The sequence below is a fragment of the Mya arenaria genome, chromosome 4 (assembly GCF_026914265.1).
Source record: "Mya arenaria isolate MELC-2E11 chromosome 4, ASM2691426v1".
NCBI classification, from domain to species: Eukaryota; Metazoa; Mollusca; class Bivalvia; order Myida; family Myidae; genus Mya; species Mya arenaria.
The window spans coordinates 33,148,764-33,168,600 of record NC_069125.1 but is presented as its reverse complement, the minus strand read 5'-3'; the positions used below and the strand labels follow the sequence as shown (position 1 = coordinate 33,168,600).

Sequence of the window (19,837 nt, the reverse complement as noted above, 5' to 3'; positions counted from 1 at the left end):
ATGGAAGAGGAGGATTGGAGACCGGATATGATAAACAACGACGTTCTAGATCGCAGCAAGGAGAGCCGAGCGGAAATGGATACAGTGCCGGAATGTCCGGTAACTACCAACACCACCAAGTATCTCACAATTGACGGACAGGCGGAAATGGTTACAGTGACGGTGAGATGTTAATAGACTACCAACAGCATCCAGGATCGTACCATTTGCGGTCGAGCAGAAGTGGATGCAGTACGGCGCAGATGTCCGGTAGTTACCAGCAAACTCCTATACAAGACAACTGGCATTTGAGCGGAAATTGATTTAAAGCCGGGCAGATGTCCTGCAGTGACCAACAAAGTTCCGTTTCAAACTGTCGGCAGTCGGGCGATTACAGAGATGCGGTTTGGCAGACTTCCGGTAGTGAAAATGGACATACATGGCATTACATCCATGGACAAGATAAACACAACTGTGACGGACAGGGAACACTTCAAAACTTTATTTATCATTAGGAGGGCTCCGACAGACACTCTCGGTATGCTACAAATAATAAGTTTTCTATTTTAAATAAAGTATGCATTAATTGCAGTTTACTGCATAGTAAATGTCAAGAAAATCATATGGATGCTTTTAACATTTCACAGTGCACATTAGACTGCAGTAGCTCTAAAGACACATTAAATTGTACAAAAACAAGTTTCTATTGTGCAGAAAATGTAGACCGTAAATCACCTAATTGTGATACATCGTTTTATAAAACTAATACGTGTAAAAGCGATAAGAAAAATGCTAGTGTACCTTTAACAGCTGAAATAGGCCTCAAATGCACTGGATCTGGGCTCCATTTCGCCAACCTTAATATTCAGCATAAACTCCCTAAATTAGATGAAATAAAATTTTATTTACAGAATAAAAATTCCCCTCATTTTTTAGGATTATGCGAAACGTTTTTAACAGAAAATATACAGAATTAATTGCTTCATATAACACATTACACTTTCGAGAGGAGAGACCGTTCCCATAAAAAGTGCGGCGGACTTTTAGTCTATATACAAGAACATATAAAATATAAAAGACGACATGATAAAGAGTCTGCTGGTATTGAATCGATTTGGTAAGAAATAATTGGAAAACAATATAAAACGTTTTTAGTAAATTTTGTTTATTGTCCCCCAAACTCGAGTCAAATTAGGATTAACATGTATGACTCACAAGTGGACATTGCCGAAACTAGTAATGTAGAGTATTATATTCTTGGTGATTTTAACATTAATCACTTTAGTGATCAAAAATACGACAATACTAAATGGTCTGACTTTAGAGTGAAATACGGATTGAAAAATATCGTTACAACACCGACTAGGGTAACGAAAAAAATCAACGATAATTTACCATATTTATACAAATTGTATTAAAAATGTGCTTAACGTTCATGTAACACCATTGTCATTAAGTGATCACTTTCCAATATGTTTCAATAGACATAAGAAAAAAATTAAAATGTTTTAAACCACTTGATCACAAATCGATATCTTACCGATGTTTTAAGAATTTCAATGAACAATCATTTCAAAATGATCTTATTTCAGGAGTTAATATGATTGAAACAATAGACAATCCGAACGATGCTTTAAATGTATTATATTCTATTGTAAATCAAGTATTATCTTTACATGCTCCTATTAAGCAAAAAAGAGAAAAACATGATTTTCAACCTAACTGGTTTACTGCTGTATGGTGGCATACTTCTTCCATCAGATAACCATATAACTAACTAGTTAATTAAGTGGTTAACTAGTTACGTAACTAGTTAACCACTTAACATTAAGCTGGTAAAATAATACAAGAATGGCAGTTGAAGGCACTAACATGCATTTATTTCCCGTTATGATCTTTTATTTATTGAAAATATTAACTAGTTACGTAACTAGTTAACCACATAAATAACTAGTTAATTAACTAGTTAGTTATATGGTTATCTTCTGGCAGAAGTATGCCACCATACTGATGAAATAAAAACAATGATATTTGAAAGAGACGAGTACCATAGAAATGGTGAACACGACAAATATAAGATATTAAGAAATAAAATTACAGCCTTAATTAAAAAAGTAAGAAGGCATTTTTATGTCTCCGTCTGTCCGTCCGTCCGTCCGTTGTGTCCGGCTCAATAGCTCGTGGCCGGGCTGTAACTTTCCCTTGTTTGGACAGATTTTAAAATAACTTGCCAAATGTGTTCCACATACCAAGACGACGTGTCGCGTGCAAGAACCGTGTCCCCACCTCTAAGGTCAAGGTCACACTAAGTGTTTATTCACAATGCAGTGCTGCATATAATGAAATAGAGCAAAGGTTGTCGTGTCCGGGCTGTAATTTTCCTTTGTTTGGACAGAATTTAAAATAACTTGCCACATGTGTTCCTCATACCAAGACGACGTGTCGCGTGCAAGAACCGTGTCCCCACCTCTAAGGTCAAGGTCACACTTAGTGTTTATTCACAATAGGGAGCTGCATATAAGGACATAGAGTATAGGTTGTCGTGTCCGGGCTGTAACTTTCCCTTGTATGGACAGATTTTAAAATAACTTGCCACATGTGTTCCACATACCAAGACGACGTGTCGCGTGCAAGACCTGTGTCTGAACCTCTAAGGTGAAAGATTCACTTAGTGTTTATTCACAATGAAATGCTGAATAAAATGTCATAAGAGTGTAGGTTGTCATAGGTCAATGTCACATTCGGGGGCATTTGTCACATACTGTGACAGCTCTTGTTTAAGCAAGCGGTGTGAAGGATAAAATGGATCCAAGCTTTATCTGGAAGAATTTAAAGGATATTTCTCATTCGAAAAAAAATAGCAAGATAATTTTATCGGAGCAACTACAAATTGGTGAAAGAAAAGTTTCTGGATGACTCAATATTGTTAATGAACTTAACAATCACTTAATCAATATATCAAATATAATAGAAAAAACTCCCTTTAAACCCGAACGTTTTAGCAAACTGAAATATGACCTAAACGTTAAATTAGGGCACAAAACATTCGAATTTAAATATATATCACCATTTGAGTTAAAACAGATCATTGATAAACTTGTCTATAATACCCTTAATGGAAAGGCCCCGAGGTATATGTCTGAATTGCTAATCTTTGCAAAAAATGAACGCTTTTCTCTAAGATCAACTTCAAAACAAGATTTTGTACTACAGTATGAAGGTTTGGAATACTATTTCGGATAAAATACGAAATGCAAAAAAGTTAAACACATTTAAGCATAAATACAAAGCGCACCTATTGAAATGTACATATCATTAGTTTAAAAAAGGTATATCATCTTTTTATAATTTTAAAGATTGAAGTAACTGTTGTTTTATTAATTGTTGTGTTTTAATGAGTGTATGTCCGCGTGTACATGATGTATATTGAAATAACTTAAATTGTTTTGTTAATTTAACATGATTTGTATAGAATAATTAACTTCAAAACATCAATAGTTCTTGTATACGAATGTATAAGTGCGATGCAGATGTTTTATGAGTTACCAAATGCATTTTGTTTTTGTTTGTTTGTTTTTCTTCATAGAAAGCCACATTGTAAATATGATGTTGTTATGGTTGAACCTGTAATTATGTCATAGTGTGTCTATACCTGCTCTAAATAAAGATATTATCGGGTTTCATTTTATTATTTTTACCCTAGAAATAAACTTGCAACTTAAAAGCAATGTTCATATATCCTTGTACATATAGGTTTAACAGTTAATATTATTAAATAAGCTTATTGTATTAAAAAAACCATCAATTTATATTACCTATTCTTATGTAATGAAAGGCACTTCAAAATCGGTTACTGTTATGGGCTACTCGAAAGTCTTTTTGGATTTAATTGTTATTGCCTGTAAACATAATTGTATCATATTTAGTAAATAATGCAGGCTTGTCGCTCCTACATCTTTGAACGCGCACGGCGTTATCATTAAAGCAATAGTACGCAAAAAGCTCAATACAAATCAAAATAGTTCAATAGGAAAACAGAAATCCTGTTTTTCTGTGTGACTAACCGTTTTTCTTCAGGACCATAGTATTGTTTACGAAATATATAACACTACTGCATATTTAAGAGCATATATTGTTGCATTTAATAAAAAATGTGATTAAAAGAAATGGGATAGAAAACGGATTGACTGACAACGGGTAGAGATAATACTAAAGCATTCAATCCGATCTTAACTTATAGCTAATTTCCCAATTGACATCTTTACTACATTATTTGGTGCATGAAACAGTGCCTACCATATATGGAAAGTGTTATCATATTTTGTTATTCTTTTATATGAAATATTGAGTTTTATCATATAAATACTAACAGTGAAAATATCACTTTTAATATGCTTAGCCACTCGTAAAATATAAGACGATCGCAAAAATAAACAATTATTGCTCATGTTTTCATCTACAGATTAAGTCCTCGTGTTTCAGTAAACTTTGCGGACAGGGAAATATCAGATAGATAACGCATGGCTTACACTGTAACAATATATTTTGTCAACATGATGGAAATACTGTTGCCCGAGGCGAAGCCGTTGAAAATATGTTTTAGTATACCTCACTTTTGTCTACAATGGTAAGATCCCATTACCCGAAAAAGAGATATTTTGATGATCAGAAACATTTTCAACCGTTTTGACACGTGACCAAGCGAAAATTCAGTGTAATATTTAGAATGTCATATGAGGGCAAATAACTGCTTCAATATTTAAGCTTAATCATGACGTGATTGCCTCCCTTATACACATACAACAGTGACGTCACTATTCAATGTGTACACAAAGGCATCTAACGCCAGGAACTGTCAGCATTTAGCATACTTAACGGTGATTCTTTTCTTGATATAATTATTTTATTATGTTATATTTTGTTTACATTGTTAAACTTGTTTAATTCAAGGATTTAAAATCATTTTATAACTTTTTTATGTGCTTAATGTTGTCAACCCTTGAAACAGAAAGTCATCGCTGGCTAACGCCTCGGGCGATATTCTGCTCTCGGGTTGACAATATCAATGTCACACATGCTGCAATATGATATTCAAACACTGTCACACTTAGACATGCAATTTTATTCATGCAACATAATATTTTATTTTACCAAACACATTTACAAATAGTCCTTTCACAAATTTCAAGTTTTATGAAATCAAATGTAATTCTTTCTGTTACGATTGATATAAATCTAAAAATGTAACAAAGACAGTATTGATGCACAAAAAATCAGCAAATTCGCGGTCATAAATCTTGAAACAAAATGTCATTTAAAAAATGATATCAAATAAAATAAGAATATAAATGTACCAAAAACTCCGTGTTAAAGGAGGCGCAAAAATCAATTAAAAAATCAATAAACCGGAAACAGTTTATCATATCATTACTATTGCCGGAAAAAATACTCACTTCATAATCGATGTGATTTTGAAAACTCCTTGTACAACTTGCAAATGGAACCGGTGTTTACAATAGTTGTTCGGTATAATAAAAAAAATCAGATGATGTGGAGGCTGAAAATACATGGAAGTAACAAATTTACAACACATTTTGATAAGCGCTTTCTTATACCGAAAACTTGGGACACTAAGACAGTTTTTTAGACGCGCGTGCTAGATGAAAGTATCATGCACGTAATGTGTACAGTCAACCCCCGATGGCTCGAATTAGCTTGGCTCGAGTTCCTCGTTGGCTCGAACTGGATGTAAAGGACCCACCTTTTTATACTGAAGGTAAGCATTCCCACTTGGCTCTAATATTTCGAGGCTCGAAGTATTTTCGCCGGTCCCTGAGGGTTCAAGCCAACGGGGTTCGACTGTATATGCAGCATTAAATTGGCAGTTCACGTGAGCAATAATATTTGTTCATGTTAAACATAAGAGAATACCGCACCCACTTTGATAAAACTTGTTAATGGTATTAACTATTCGCTAAACATTGACCAATATTTACAAATCAATACACTTTTAGGCTAAAACAAATAGTTAACCATTTTAATACAATCGGCTGATGTATACATTAACTCTTTTCCTGAGAAAACGTGTTTTAAAAACTCTATATAACTTGTTATCGTTAACCTTATTGACTGAACTTTTATCCCAAATAAATGTGTTCTTCTGAAAAATCATAGATAAACATTAAACAAAACGCAGTTAAAAGGCATGTAAACACTACCTACTAGTCTGTCAATTGACCATCTCTGTACAAACAATTGTTTCCGTGTCATACTATATATATTTCGGAGAAAATATGGAGCAACTTGATATCATTGAATACCTTTCGTGAACTATACCATGCAGCATGTCGCACATATATATCACATTTCTGCTAGTGTGCTTAGTATGTTCTACGTATTCGAACAAAATATATTTATCGAGGAAAGTGATACTGCAAGGAGATCCTAGTTCACTTTCATTCACTCGAAGGATTTTACTGAATATTCCTATAAGGGAATGTGTCGATGAATGCGCATCATCGCCGGGTTGCAGTTATATCAACTACCAACGAAGATTCCATATGTGTTCTCTCATTTACTACGGCTACGCAACACCATCTTTGCAAGTAGACCGAAAGGCTGGATATGTTTACGCCAGAAAAGTAGATCTACCGAGTGTATGTATACTTTTAGACATTTACAGATATACTGATATTATAAATAAAAGCGCAAAATATATGTTGATGAATTTCTTTAAATTTAAATCCATTATCAAGTATGACTTAATTGACTTGAATGTTCAAAACAAAAAATACATACGATCTTTGAATCTTTTTAACTGAGAAATACGTGGCCACGTAGCCATTAATTAAAAAGAAAACAATTTATAAAAACGACATTTCTTCATCCTTTTTGATATATTTAAACAATTTTATCAATTTTGTCAAATCTTATTTGGGAGTAAGAGTCCATCTTTAAAATTAATGCAATATATACAAAAGAAAATCATCTTATTTTGCAAAGACAGATCAATCAAAACCTAAAGGCGGTGGTAACAATAACAAAAACATGTTCGTTGATTGCCATTTATTGTCATTTATTAGCCAAACACAGCGTGTGACAGTTGCTCGGATAGGGACCGTTGCGATGGATTGACGGCTCCTGTGGAATGTCTAACATCTGGTACGTATAATTGACCTATCCATGTTTGACCCTACCAAAGGACGGCGAGCACATACAGGGGGATTGCAAACCGTAAATTATGTTGGCTAAATTCCAGTTCTTGAGCAGAAAATAGGGTTCGGGGTACTTCCAGGAATCGATCAGCCGATTTAGTCTGTTGCCGGTCCTGTCCAAATTTCGCCTGTCAGGAATCATTCACGGTCACACGGTGCATAATTTATTGTCAAATATTTATAAAATGTAAATGCGATTACATTTTCTAAAACACGAATGAGGAAACTTATTTGTACTAATGTCTGTATGTCGGGAAAGACAGCCATGTAAATGGTATCATTGCATTCGGTATCGTTCTTGGACCTAAGCACGCTTACATTAGCCTTGTAAAAAGTATTCACTTGTTAAACATATTTACAAGGGCAGTATAAATACAGCTAGTAAGCCATATATGTATAGTTAATATAGTTCGCGTACGTGTGGTTTTTTGTCGCTTGTTTCAAAATGTGTCGACATAATCATCCTAAATGGGTAAGAAAATGATGGATGAGTCGAGTCTGATAACAGTGTTTACAATCGTTGGCATTCACAGTACACAATTATTTCCGACTGTATAAAGTACATGATGTATCTGATTTTGCTTTATACTAATCCATTTTAGCTCGAATGTCCTTATAAATGATGAAGACTCAAGCTGAAAAATACAGCACTGGGTCCTTGTAAACAAGCAGTCTAAAGTTTAGGTTCAGACATGCAAATCTTAAATTTTCATAAATGGTGTTTTTTTGCCTTTAACCATACCGCATTATAAATATTCCACCTTTACCACGACAACCTCGAAGTATTTGATATGCGTACATGAAGTTTCACTTGTCTTTGCAGACTGCGGTTTGCCGAGCATGCCTGACAACGCTTCAATATCAGGAAACATGTTCAACATAGGCATGCGAGTCAAGTTCACGTGTTCAGAGGGTACTAGTATGTCCACTGTGACAACAGATACCGCAGTCTGTCAGCCAGATGGACAGTGGTCTGAGACTAACTTCTCTTGTAATCCTGGTTGGTATATACTTTTTGAATACATTATAATTCAATTCATTGCATGCATGTGCTATAACCCTGCGGTAAAAAACATACTGACCGAGGCAAATGAAGAAAATCGCTAACATAACACACGTGATGTCATCTTTACTAGAAAAATACAATGTAATTGTATATATTTACAATGGTCATAAAACATACAATGGTAAGCAATACCAACATTCATTCTTATAATGACATATGTATGCATACCGTTTTTCTCAACATAGGATCTCATGGAAAGTTGCTCATTTGGTTTTTATCCAACCAATGTCAGTTTATAAATACCACGTGATAAATTACATCATAAATGCTACGTGGGAGTGCAATATTTTGCTTCGAATGAAGACTTTAAACAAAGATAACTTCGCTATTTCCTCACCAATTTGAAATGAAACATTGCAGTTTACGCCGCTTACGGAGCCCCGCCTTCGGTCTTTTACTAGTGTTTGATTGAGAGTTTTGTTTCTTAAAACACTTCGACAAACCTTTTCACAAAACGGCCGTCTGACGGAGAACTGTCAAAACATTATTTTGAAAACAAGTTTGTCGAAGTGTTTGATGAAACTAATTACCTTATCAAACTCCGGTATTAAAACGAAGGCGGGGCTCTTAAAGCGGCATAGACTGCCCTTTGTTTCATTTAAGTAAAATGTTGTCTTCCGATGTAGCATATATGACGTAATTCATCACATGGTATACACGCACTGATGTCCAACCGGATCGTATAAACATTGATTGGTTAAGAAACAGCTCAGCAACTGACCATTAAACTTTAACAGAAAACACTAACTAGCCATGTAATTAAGAAACTTCAAAGTGTAGTTTTTATGTTGAATCTTTAAATGGCAGATATTGTTTTTTTTTATATTGTTGTTTAGCGTTATTGACAGTAATAAAATAAAAACTTCAAGGACATGTCCAATAGTTGAAATTTAAAAATCAAATGATTAGAGGCATACATAATACAGGCCATTATGATGTTCATTTGACAACATTGACTAAAAAGAGGTAATATTTAAAAGTAAATATAAACTCATGTTTACAATGTTTGGAATGCACTTAAAACATATTGCATTGTTTTCCTAAGGCACAAATGAACAATAATGCACAGCGATTTTGAATATACTTTGGTATCGAATGAGCTCTTAACAAATCACCAGCGTGTATGTAAAAAACGTACCTCAACCGAACTTCTACTGTAAAGGAATGTATTTAATGCAGTGGCATTCTTATCTTACGCCTGTATATTACTAACTTCAATCTCTTATAACTTACAGATAACAAAGAAAATCGGCAAGGCAAACAATAAAATAGCAAGATATCAAAATAAACATCGAAACATTTTCCCCGCCTTAGGCAGAATAACACAAACTGACGCTGGATTTTGCAATCCAGGACTGGATGTAACAAACCAAGATTAATGTATCTGTGTACACGATGCGAATAAAACGTCTTTGATTTTACAGAAAACATTGATCCCTGCATGAGCACTCCGTGTGGATCGCATGGCACATGTGTAGCTACGGTTGACAGCTACTGGTGTGACTGTGAAACTGGATGGACGGGGCCACTTTGTGAACAAGGTAGACTACCAATTTCTTTACAAAAACGAGTAAACATAGTTTGATTTGTCAATAAGGGAAGAATAATAAACATGAAATTGACCCGAAACAGAATCAGTTTGTGATCAATGCATTTCCGATCCGTGTGGGTCCGCTGAAATCTGAACTTAGCGAATGTCTGTTTCTCATTCACTAGTGTACGTGAGTTGACGGAAATGCATTGTGACCAAGGAATGCCAGCATTTTTAAAAAATGAATAATACGCATACATGCAGCAAAGCGTTCTTTTCGTATGTGAGATGCAAATTGTAACCTTGTCGTAAACAGAAGGAAGACATAGGCTAAATACCGCCCGTTATAGTTTGACTGTTGTGCGTAAACGATCACAGACACGTTAAACGGTTTATGGTGTCTGCGGAGCTATATTGTGTGTACATTACACTTTTTAGTTTACAAACCAAATACGGTGAAAGTGTCAAAAGAGAATTAAACACTTGAACTATTGAAATATCTTAAAATGAATTTCGAATACGAATATCGCTTAAAGTTATAGTTTATGCTTCCCTAATGTGTAAGGATGCAACTGAGATCAACACGGAACATAAAACAAAATTTAAACAATTATTTAACATGTGCAGTAAAATCTACAGAAAATCCTATGAAATAAGAAAAATCTTATATCATTCTTACCTTTAGATAGTACCATAAACCTGCAAGAAATACTTATCTCAAGGTACTACCTTTTTCCGTACTCCTCCTGGTACAATAAGGTCGAGTTCCACTCTGCTGGTGTTACGTCAAAAAAGTATTATTTCGCGCGTTTTAAGAGATGGGACAGAAAACGTACTGAATGACAACGGGTATATACAATAGTAAAGTATTACATCCGATCTTAACTTATAATGATTTCCCAATTGACATCTTAACTAGACTAGTTGGCACATGAAACAGTGCTTACCGTATATGAAAAGTGTTATCATATGTTGTTTATATGAAATCGGTCGGGTCTTTCTATTTACAGTATGGGTGAGAAAGGATTACAGTTAGGTTTTCATAAATGAAATTACGTATTTTACTAACAATTCTGGTAAGAAATAATGAGCTATTGGTGTAAATAAAATTAATGAGTTGCGTAAGTGGTGTCACTATCGGGGAAATAAACACAGTTGGGTTGGTTAGAGTACGCGTGGAGTCTATCGGACGATAATACGATCTTAAAAAAAAATCCACACATTTTTCCAGACCGAGGCAGGATTTCACAAAAAGATTATGCATGTCGCAATCTGGGTCTGGATGTAAAAAATCGAGAATAGTGCATCTGTTTACACGATGCGAATAAAACGTCTTTGCATTTACAGAAAGCATACCTGTCATTGATCCCTGCATGAGCACTCCGTGTGGATCGCATGGCACATGTGTAGCTACGGTTGACAGCTACTGGTGTGACTGTGAAACTGGATGGACGGGGCCACTTTGTGAACAAGGTAGGCTACCAATTTCTTTACAAAAACGAGTAAACATAGTTTGATTTGTCAATAAGGGAAGATTAATAAACATGAAATTGACCCGAAACAGAATCAGTTTGTGATCAATGCATTTCCGATCCGTGTGTGTCCGCTGAAATCTGAACTTAGCGAATGTCTGTTTCTCATTCACTAGTGTACGTGAGTTGACGGAAATGCATTGTGACCAAGGAATGCCAGCATTTTTAAAAAATGAATAATACGCATACATGCAGCAAAGCGTTCTTTTCGTATGTGAGATGCAAATTGTAACCTTGTCGTAAACAGAAGGAAGACATAGGCTAAATACCGCCCGTTATAGTTTGACTGTTGTGCGTAAACGATCACAGACACGTTAAACGGTTTATGGTGTCTGCGGAGCTATATTGTGTGTACATTACACTTTTTAGTTTACAAACCAAATACGGTGAAAGTGTCAAAAGAGAATTAAACACTTGAACTATTGAAATATCTTAAAATGAATTTCGAATACGAATATCGCTTAAAGTTATAGTTTATGCTTCCCTAATGTGTAAGGATGCAACTGAGATCAACACGGAACATAAAACAAAATTTAAACAATTATTTAACATGTGCAGTAAAATCTTAAGAAAATCCTATGAAATAAGAAAAATCTTATATCATTCTTACCTTTAGATAGTACCATAAACCTGCAAGAAATACTTATCTCAAGGTACTACCTTTTTCCGTACTCCTCCTGGTACAATAAGGTCGAGTTCCACTCTGCTGGTGTTACGTCAAAAAAGTATTATTTCGCGCGTTTTAAGAGATGGGACAGAAAACGTACTGAATGACAACGGGTATATACAATAGTAAAGTATTACATCCGATCTTAACTTATAATGATTTCCCAATTGACATCTTAACTAGATTAGTTGGCACATGAAACAGTGCTTACCGTATATGAAAAGTGTTATCATATGTTGTTTATATGAAATCGGTCGGGTCTTTCTATTTACAGTATGGGTGAGAAAGGATTACAGTTAGGTTTTCATAAATGAAATTACGTATTTTACTAACAATTCTGGTAAGAAATAATGAGCTATTGGTGTAAATAAAATTAATGAGTTGCGTAAGTGGTGTCACTATCGGGGAAATAAACACAGTTGGGTTGGTTAGAGTACGCGTGGAGTCTATCGGACGATAATACGATCTTAAAAAAAATCCACACATTTTTCCAGACCGAGGCAGGATTTCACAAAAAGATTATGCATGTCGCAATCTGGGTCTGGATGTAAAAAATCGAGAATAGTGCATCTGTTTACACGATGCGAATAAAACGTCTTTGCATTTACAGAAAGCATACCTGTCATTGATCCCTGCATGAGCACTCCGTGTGGATCGCATGGCACATGTGTAGCTACGGTTGACAGCTACTGGTGTGACTGTGAAACTGGATGGACGGGGCCACTTTGTGAACAAGGTAGGCTACCAATTTCTTTACAAAAACGAGTAAACATAGTTTGATTTGTCAATAAGGGAAGATTAATAAACATGAAATTGACCCGAAACAGAATCAGTTTGTGATCAATGCATTTCCGATCCGTGTGTGTCCGCTGAAATCTGAACTTAGCGAATGTCTGTTTCTCATTCACTAGTGTACGTGAGTTGACGGAAATGCATTGTGACCAAGGAATGCCAGCATTTTTAAAAAATGAATAATACGCATACATGCAGCAAAGCGTTCTTTTCGTATGTGAGATGCAAATTGTAACCTTGTCGTAAACAGAAGGAAGACATAGGCTAAATACCGCCCGTTATAGTTTGACTGTTGTGCGTAAACGATCACAGACACGTTAAACGGTTTATGGTGTCTGCGGAGCTATATTGTGTGTACATTACACTTTTTAGTTTACAAACCAAATACGGTGAAAGTGTCAAAAGAGAATTAAACACTTGAACTATTGAAATATCTTAAAATGAATTTCGAATACGAATATCGCTTAAAGTTATAGTTTATGCTTCCCTAATGTGTAAGGATGCAACTGAGATCAACACGGAACATAAAACAAAATTTAAACAATTATTTAACATGTGCAGTAAAATCTTAAGAAAATCCTATGAAATAAGAACAATCTTATAACATTCTTACCTTTAGATAGTACCATAAACCTGCAAGAAATACTTATCTCAAGGTACCTTTTTCCGTACTCCTCCTGGTACAATAAGGTCGAGTTCCACTCTGCTGGTGTTACGTCAAAAAAGTATTATTTCGCGCGTTTTAAGAGATGGGACAGAAAACGTACTGAATGACAACGGGTATATACAATAGTAAAGTATTACATCCGATCTTAACTTATAATGATTTCCCAATTGACATCTTAACTAGATTAGTTGGCACATGAAACAGTGCTTACCGTATATGAAAAGTGTTATCATATGTTGTTTATATGAAATCGGTCGGGTCTTTCTATTTACAGCATGGGTGAGAAAGGATTACAGTTAGGTTTTCATAAATGAAATTACGTATTTTACTAACAATTCTGGTAAGAAATAATGAGCTATTGGTGTAAATAAAATTAATGAGTTCCGTAAGTGGTGTCACTATCGGGGAAATAAACACAGTTGGGTTGGTTAGAGTACGCGTGGAGTCTATCGGACGATAATACGATCTTAAAAAAAATCCACACATTTTTTCCAGACCGAGGCAGGATTTCATAAAAAGATTATGCATGTCGCAATCTGGGTCTGGATGTAAAAAATCGAGAATAGTGCATCTGTTTACACGATGCGAATAAAACGTCTTTGCATTTACAGAAAGCATACCTGTCATTGATCCCTGCATGAGCACTCCGTGTGGATCGCATGGCACATGTGTAGCTACGGTTGACAGCTACTGGTGTGACTGTGAAACTGGATGGACGGGGCCACTTTGTGAACAAGGTAGGCTACCAATTTCTTTACAAAAACGAGTAAAAATAGTTTGATTTGTCAATAAGGGAAGATTAATAAACATGAAATTGACCCGAAACAGAATCAGTTTGTGATCAATGCATTTCCGATCCGTGTGGGTCCGCTGAAATCTGAACTTAGCGAATGTCTGTTTCTCATTCACTAGTGTACGTGAGTTGACGGAAATGCATTGTGACCAAGGAATGCCAGCATTTTTAAAAAATGAATAATACGCATACATGCAGCAAAGCTTTCTTTTCGTATGTGAGATGTAAATTGCAACCTTGTCGTAAACAGAAGGAAGACATACGCTAAATACCGCCCGTTATAGTTTGACTGTTGTGCGTAAACGATCACAGACACGTTAAACGGTTTATGGTGTCTGCGGAGCTATATTGTGTGTACATTACACTTTTTAGTTTACAAACCAAATACGGTGAAAGTGTCAAAAGAGAATTAAACACTTGAACTATTGAAATATCTTAAAATGAATTTCGAATACGAATATCGCTTTAAGTTATAGTTTATGCTTCCCTAATGTGTAAGGATGCAACTGAGATCAACACGGAACATAAAACAAAATTTAAACAATTATTTAACATGTGCAGTAAAATCTACAGAAAATCCTATGAAATAAGAAAAATCTTATAACATTCTTACCTTTAGATAGTACCATAAACCTGCAAGAAATACTTATCTCAAGGTACCTTTTTCCGTACTCCTCCTATTTGTATGGTTTCAACCTGGGACCAATAACAAATCTTCCTCCCAAATTGAACTGAGGTCAAAACGAAGCATAACAATATTTCAACAATTATTTTAGATGTGCAGTGAAATCTTAAGAAAATCATATAAAATAAGTGAATATTACAACATTATTACATAAAGATCATAAACCTGCAAGAATAAGTATCTCAAAGTACGCTTTTCCGTAGTCCATCTGGTGCAATAAGATCGTGTTCAACTCTGCTGGTGGTACGTCGTAAGAAATATTAACTTGCGATGTTAAAATGACATAACAAGCATAAAGGTGCTTAATTAAATTGTTTATATATTAATATAATCTGTCTTCTATGTACTTTAAAGATTATATCACATTAGTGGTAAATCTGTAAGGAATTAATTAAACGAGTTTTCTAAAATTGATTAACACGAATCTTGGCGAGTTATATATCATTTTTTACCAAGTAGTTAAACAAATATCGTATTGAATGTAAAATTCAATTGATATCAGGAGTATTTATTTGTTGATTTACATTTCCGAATATAGCAAAGTTACGTACGTAATTGTTATTTTAATGGTAAATGTGTGTTCAGTCATTATATAACAAAGTAACTCTGAGGTTGAAAGGACGAGCACCAAACGAGGCCTGTTTTGATATGCTCGGTTGCTGACCCAGCAGCTGGTTAAATAAATTGGAACCGATTGCCTTCCTGCCAGGCACCCGACATACCAGTTGAGAGTAAAGATGCTCATCAATTCATTTGTCCCATAAGCTCAGCCAAAAAATTCAAAATCCTAAACGTAAATTCTGTGAACGAGTCTCGTTCATTATTGCAGAAGAAAACGAGTGTCTGTCTTCTCCGTGTCAGTCTGACGAGGAATGTGTCGGCACTCAAGGAAGTTTCTCCTGTACGAAATATTGTCCCAGTGGTTGGATGTACTATGGAGGATCTTGTTACCTGCTCGAGAAAGATAAAGTAGACAAAAATGCAGCAGAGGTAAGTTACAATGGGCATTTCAAGGGAAAAGGTAAAACATGGCATCAAACCATGAAAAACAATTTTAATATAACCGCTCCTATGCCCCGCCCCGTGTTACAAACCAAATTCTCGTTTCATTAGGGAAGCCCAACTTAAGTGGAGGTGCCAAAAAGCAATGGCCTTTCTTGCTTTCCATCTACATGATATACCAACCGACCATACACTGTCAGCGAAACATATGAAAGCAAAGTGCTTTTGGATATCCGAAAAACAACCAAAGATAAAAAAAAAAAAATTGCAGCATAACACTTGAATTCTGGCTTGATTGAAAAATGATTTTTAGGGTTGATTTGGTGTTTGTTATCTTCTGCTTCAGACTTAGTTATCTGTAAATTATTTTTTTCCATTGATGAATTATGTGTTTTATTGGTGATTGCAAAAGCACAATCTTAAACGGCATAAAAGAATATATATATATTAACGAACTGTGCCCAATGTCACAGTTCCGCTTTTGAATTTAACAATATAAATTTATGTAAGATTTTGTCTTAAGGATATATTATGTAACACTGGACGATGTCGGACCCGACAAAAATGTTTGTGTGAGTGTGTGTAATGACGCCATCTTTAAACGGGATCTGTAATTAAAAATGCACCTAACATGTGTTGACCAGAATGCACTTAAAGACACTCAAAACGGTCCTTTCTAATTATTACAAAAACACCTAAACTAGTATTTTGTTAACTTGATAAATATATTTCAATACTATCAAAGCTTATATAAATGCATGGTGAGTGAGAAAAAAATGTTATCATGCTTACATATTCAAGTATTCTCCTTCTATTTATTTAAGGATTGATCAAATGCTCACGTGTTTTCAAACACTTGCATCCGTGCCCTCCTTCGCTCATACAGAATTTACACACGAAACACATGCGTATAATACTTATGTTTTACAAGGTATTAATTATTATTCATCATGTTTAGAAATTAGAAAACAAGAACACGGAAATTTATATCATTCGTTTAAGAAATGTTCCGTCGTATCATATTGGTTGCATGACGACGCGCTTCTTAAAGCAGAGAGCACGTCTTATATGAACAAGTGTATTTCTATAGAGAAGCGGAAAGAAACTGTTTACACTCACGACTTTGCATATAAAGTGTTAAGGACCGCAGGGGTTATGCCGCTATTGTGTATGTCAATTCCAGAGTATTTCTTGGAAATCCTAGATTACCCTCCTGGGATCATACAACATAAAGCTAAAACCACATAATTTTTGTAACATTAACCATTCAATTATTTTGTGTTCCTTTTTAAACATGATTTTTTTCGGGTTAACTACTCTTGTTACCCGGGTTGATTATTAGGCATAGGAGGTGACACATCTATATAGCTCTCTTTGACAGGTTTAAGGATGTTATTTGCAATTTACTGTTCTCATGTTAAAGTTCACTTAAATTATCTTACTAGTCAACCATAATCAAATTGAGTGGTGATTGCAGTAATCGAATAAGCGAATTCATAATAGTCTTACTCGACTTGTTCACTTCTAAACCTGTGTTACTCGAGTTGCTTACCCAATTTAAGACTGTTATTACAAAGTTTTGATCACATTTTTGGAATGTATCATTGTGATGATTTGTGTGCTTCAGTGGTCATGTGCTAGTTGGGACAATGGTCATATATTCGATGTTAACAACGCTGCAGAGTGGGAGGCAATTAAAACATACTTCTACGAACAATACAACAGCGATGTTGGTATGCTCTTTGTTATGTCCTTCTTCTTTTAATAATCTTACATTATAAAAATAAATATGTGATTTTCTTCTTCTTAAGTCTTAAGTTTAACAATGATTATGTGTTGTCCTTCTTGTTCTAATAAGACCACATTAATGAATATGTGCCTCTCTCCTTGTTCTAATACGCCTTCAGTATAATAATGAAAATGTGTTTCTTTATTGTTCTAATAAGACAAAAGTTTTGAGCATTTGCTTCCATCCTGTTCTAACCATTCCATATTATTTCAAGAAGTCTTATTGTTGTTATAAGACTCAAGTATTCCTATGAACATGTGATTTTCTTACGGTTCGAGCAGACTATAGGATTATACTAAACATGTGCCTCCTTTTTGTTCCTATAAACCTTAATTATTATAAACAATGACATAGATATTTAAATACAAATTCCTAACATTACAATATAGGAAAGCATTTTATAAATAAAATGTATTCTTACATAATGGATACTGGTTGACGGTACATTTCCGAACAGGGCACAACCCCCGAACACCAGCTAAAACACATGTTTGTTTACCGTGATCGATTATTCGATGACCTAGATCAATACAAAGGCTTGCCTTGGTCACACTTGCGGAGTTTTATCTTGTTTTGTTGAGTGCATTTTCTCTAAACAAATGCCATTCAATGCTCAAAGATCAAAATGTAGAACACGGGGAATGACGTCAGAGGACGTACGCGCAACTTTAGGTTTTGCAGTTATGTTGACCTACATTCAAAATATTTATAAAAAGAAATCACGCTTTACATTTGAATTGCATGTTTTGAAAAACATCGGAAACAATAAATAATTTGCAGCTAAGTGTTTATTAAATATAGCAAACTTATTAATTATGATTGTATGACAATGTATTTTCGCTTTTCAAGTGTTCGGTATTTGTGCCCTCCATAGCATAAATTTAAGGGTGATTTACTGTCTATAAAATGAACGATTTTCGACATAAAATTGATGAGATCGTGAATCTGTACTTTGACAGATGTTGTCACATTAACAAAAGATGTTTCATACGCAATTTTAACTTACATCAACAAAAACTCTCAAAGATAAACCTCAAAATGTGTTCGGATTTGTGACCTACGCCAGTAAATCAATAACATGGTCATGCTGTAAACCAAGTACATGGTTCATAGGCTTGATCCCTAATCCTTATCTTTATAGAAATATTTAATAGTGGTAGATATTGTAATGAAATAATGTTTATCAAAAATTAAGCTATTCTTAAAGATAATTATGGTTTGCGTATGTCTACAATTGAGAATTGAATACAGTGGGCGTGTGCTACAATAGCAAGAACATTGAAAGATGAATTGCAATAAAAAAATGGTTTAACGATCAAAGTAATTTTCATACTTTGTAAATTGTTGGAAATACTAATATTATGTTAACAATTGTTGTTTTAGATACAATTAACGGCGTGTGGATGTCTGTGCAGGACTTTGATGTGGAAGGGGTATACAAATTATCTGACGGAAGCCCAGTTGAGTTCACAGACTGGCAAAAGGGTCAACCAGATAATTATGCGGACAATGACGACTGTGTCAATGGATGGATAGGAATACAGCTTCAGTGGAACGACATTGACTGTGGAGCACGATTTTGGTTCATATGCGAGTATGAACTTAACCTTTAAATAACTATTTGTGTGACACAGTCATATTATATATGATATAAAGTCTCATTTAAAGCTCCCATAATCCTAATCTTTATAGCTGTTAATATTTAACTGGTATTGTTTTTAAGATAATGACAAAATACGTTTTTTTCAAAACCTCTTAATTAGCATGATGAAATGAGTTATATGAAATAGGAAATTGTATTTAGTTTTTATCAATTCAGTACATATTTCTACAGAATATTTTTGTACAAATTACACGAATCTATTTCAATACAGGAATAAGTTCATTTCTTTTTTAATACAGATATTGTTAAGCGTTGAAAGTCGGGTGAATAACTACAAAACTTATGATAACATCATGGTTTTCCGGTTAGGGCAGATGTTAGCGCATCCGCCTCTCACCAAGGCATCCCGGCTTTGGCGCATGTGAGTTTGGTTAGTGGTCACCAAGCCGGACAAGTGGGTTTTCTCCGGGTACTCCGGTTTCCCCCACAACTCAAGACCACACTCTCGCGCAACATC

General features: G+C 34.8%; 1 protein-coding gene across 1 annotated transcript; it reads left to right on the top strand.

The window, feature by feature from the left end:
* On the top strand, positions 1-19,330 carry LOC128230760 (neurogenic locus notch homolog protein 1-like). The gene is made up of 10 exons (XM_052943201.1): positions 1-162; positions 7,062-7,140; positions 8,017-8,193; positions 9,684-9,800; positions 11,138-11,263; positions 12,600-12,725; positions 14,060-14,185; positions 15,756-15,916; positions 17,556-17,661; positions 19,101-19,330. Exons 1-10 carry the CDS (start codon positions 1-3, stop codon positions 19,328-19,330), a joined length of 1,410 nt encoding a protein of 469 aa, XP_052799161.1.
* Positions 19,331-19,837: the final 507 nt, after the last annotated feature.

Bases quoted from the DNA above. Each gene is read 5' to 3' on its own strand.
- LOC128230760 (XM_052943201.1), top strand. From the start codon at position 1: ATGGAAGAGGAGGATTGGAGACCGGATATGATAAACAACGACGTTCTA. The intron at 7,141-8,016 runs GTACGTATAATT...TTGTCTTTGCAG, and splicing joins TGTGGAATGTCTAACATCTG to ACTGCGGTTTGCCGAGCATG. The intron at 9,801-11,137 runs GTAGACTACCAA...TTGCATTTACAG, and splicing joins GGGGCCACTTTGTGAACAAG to AAAGCATACCTGTCATTGAT.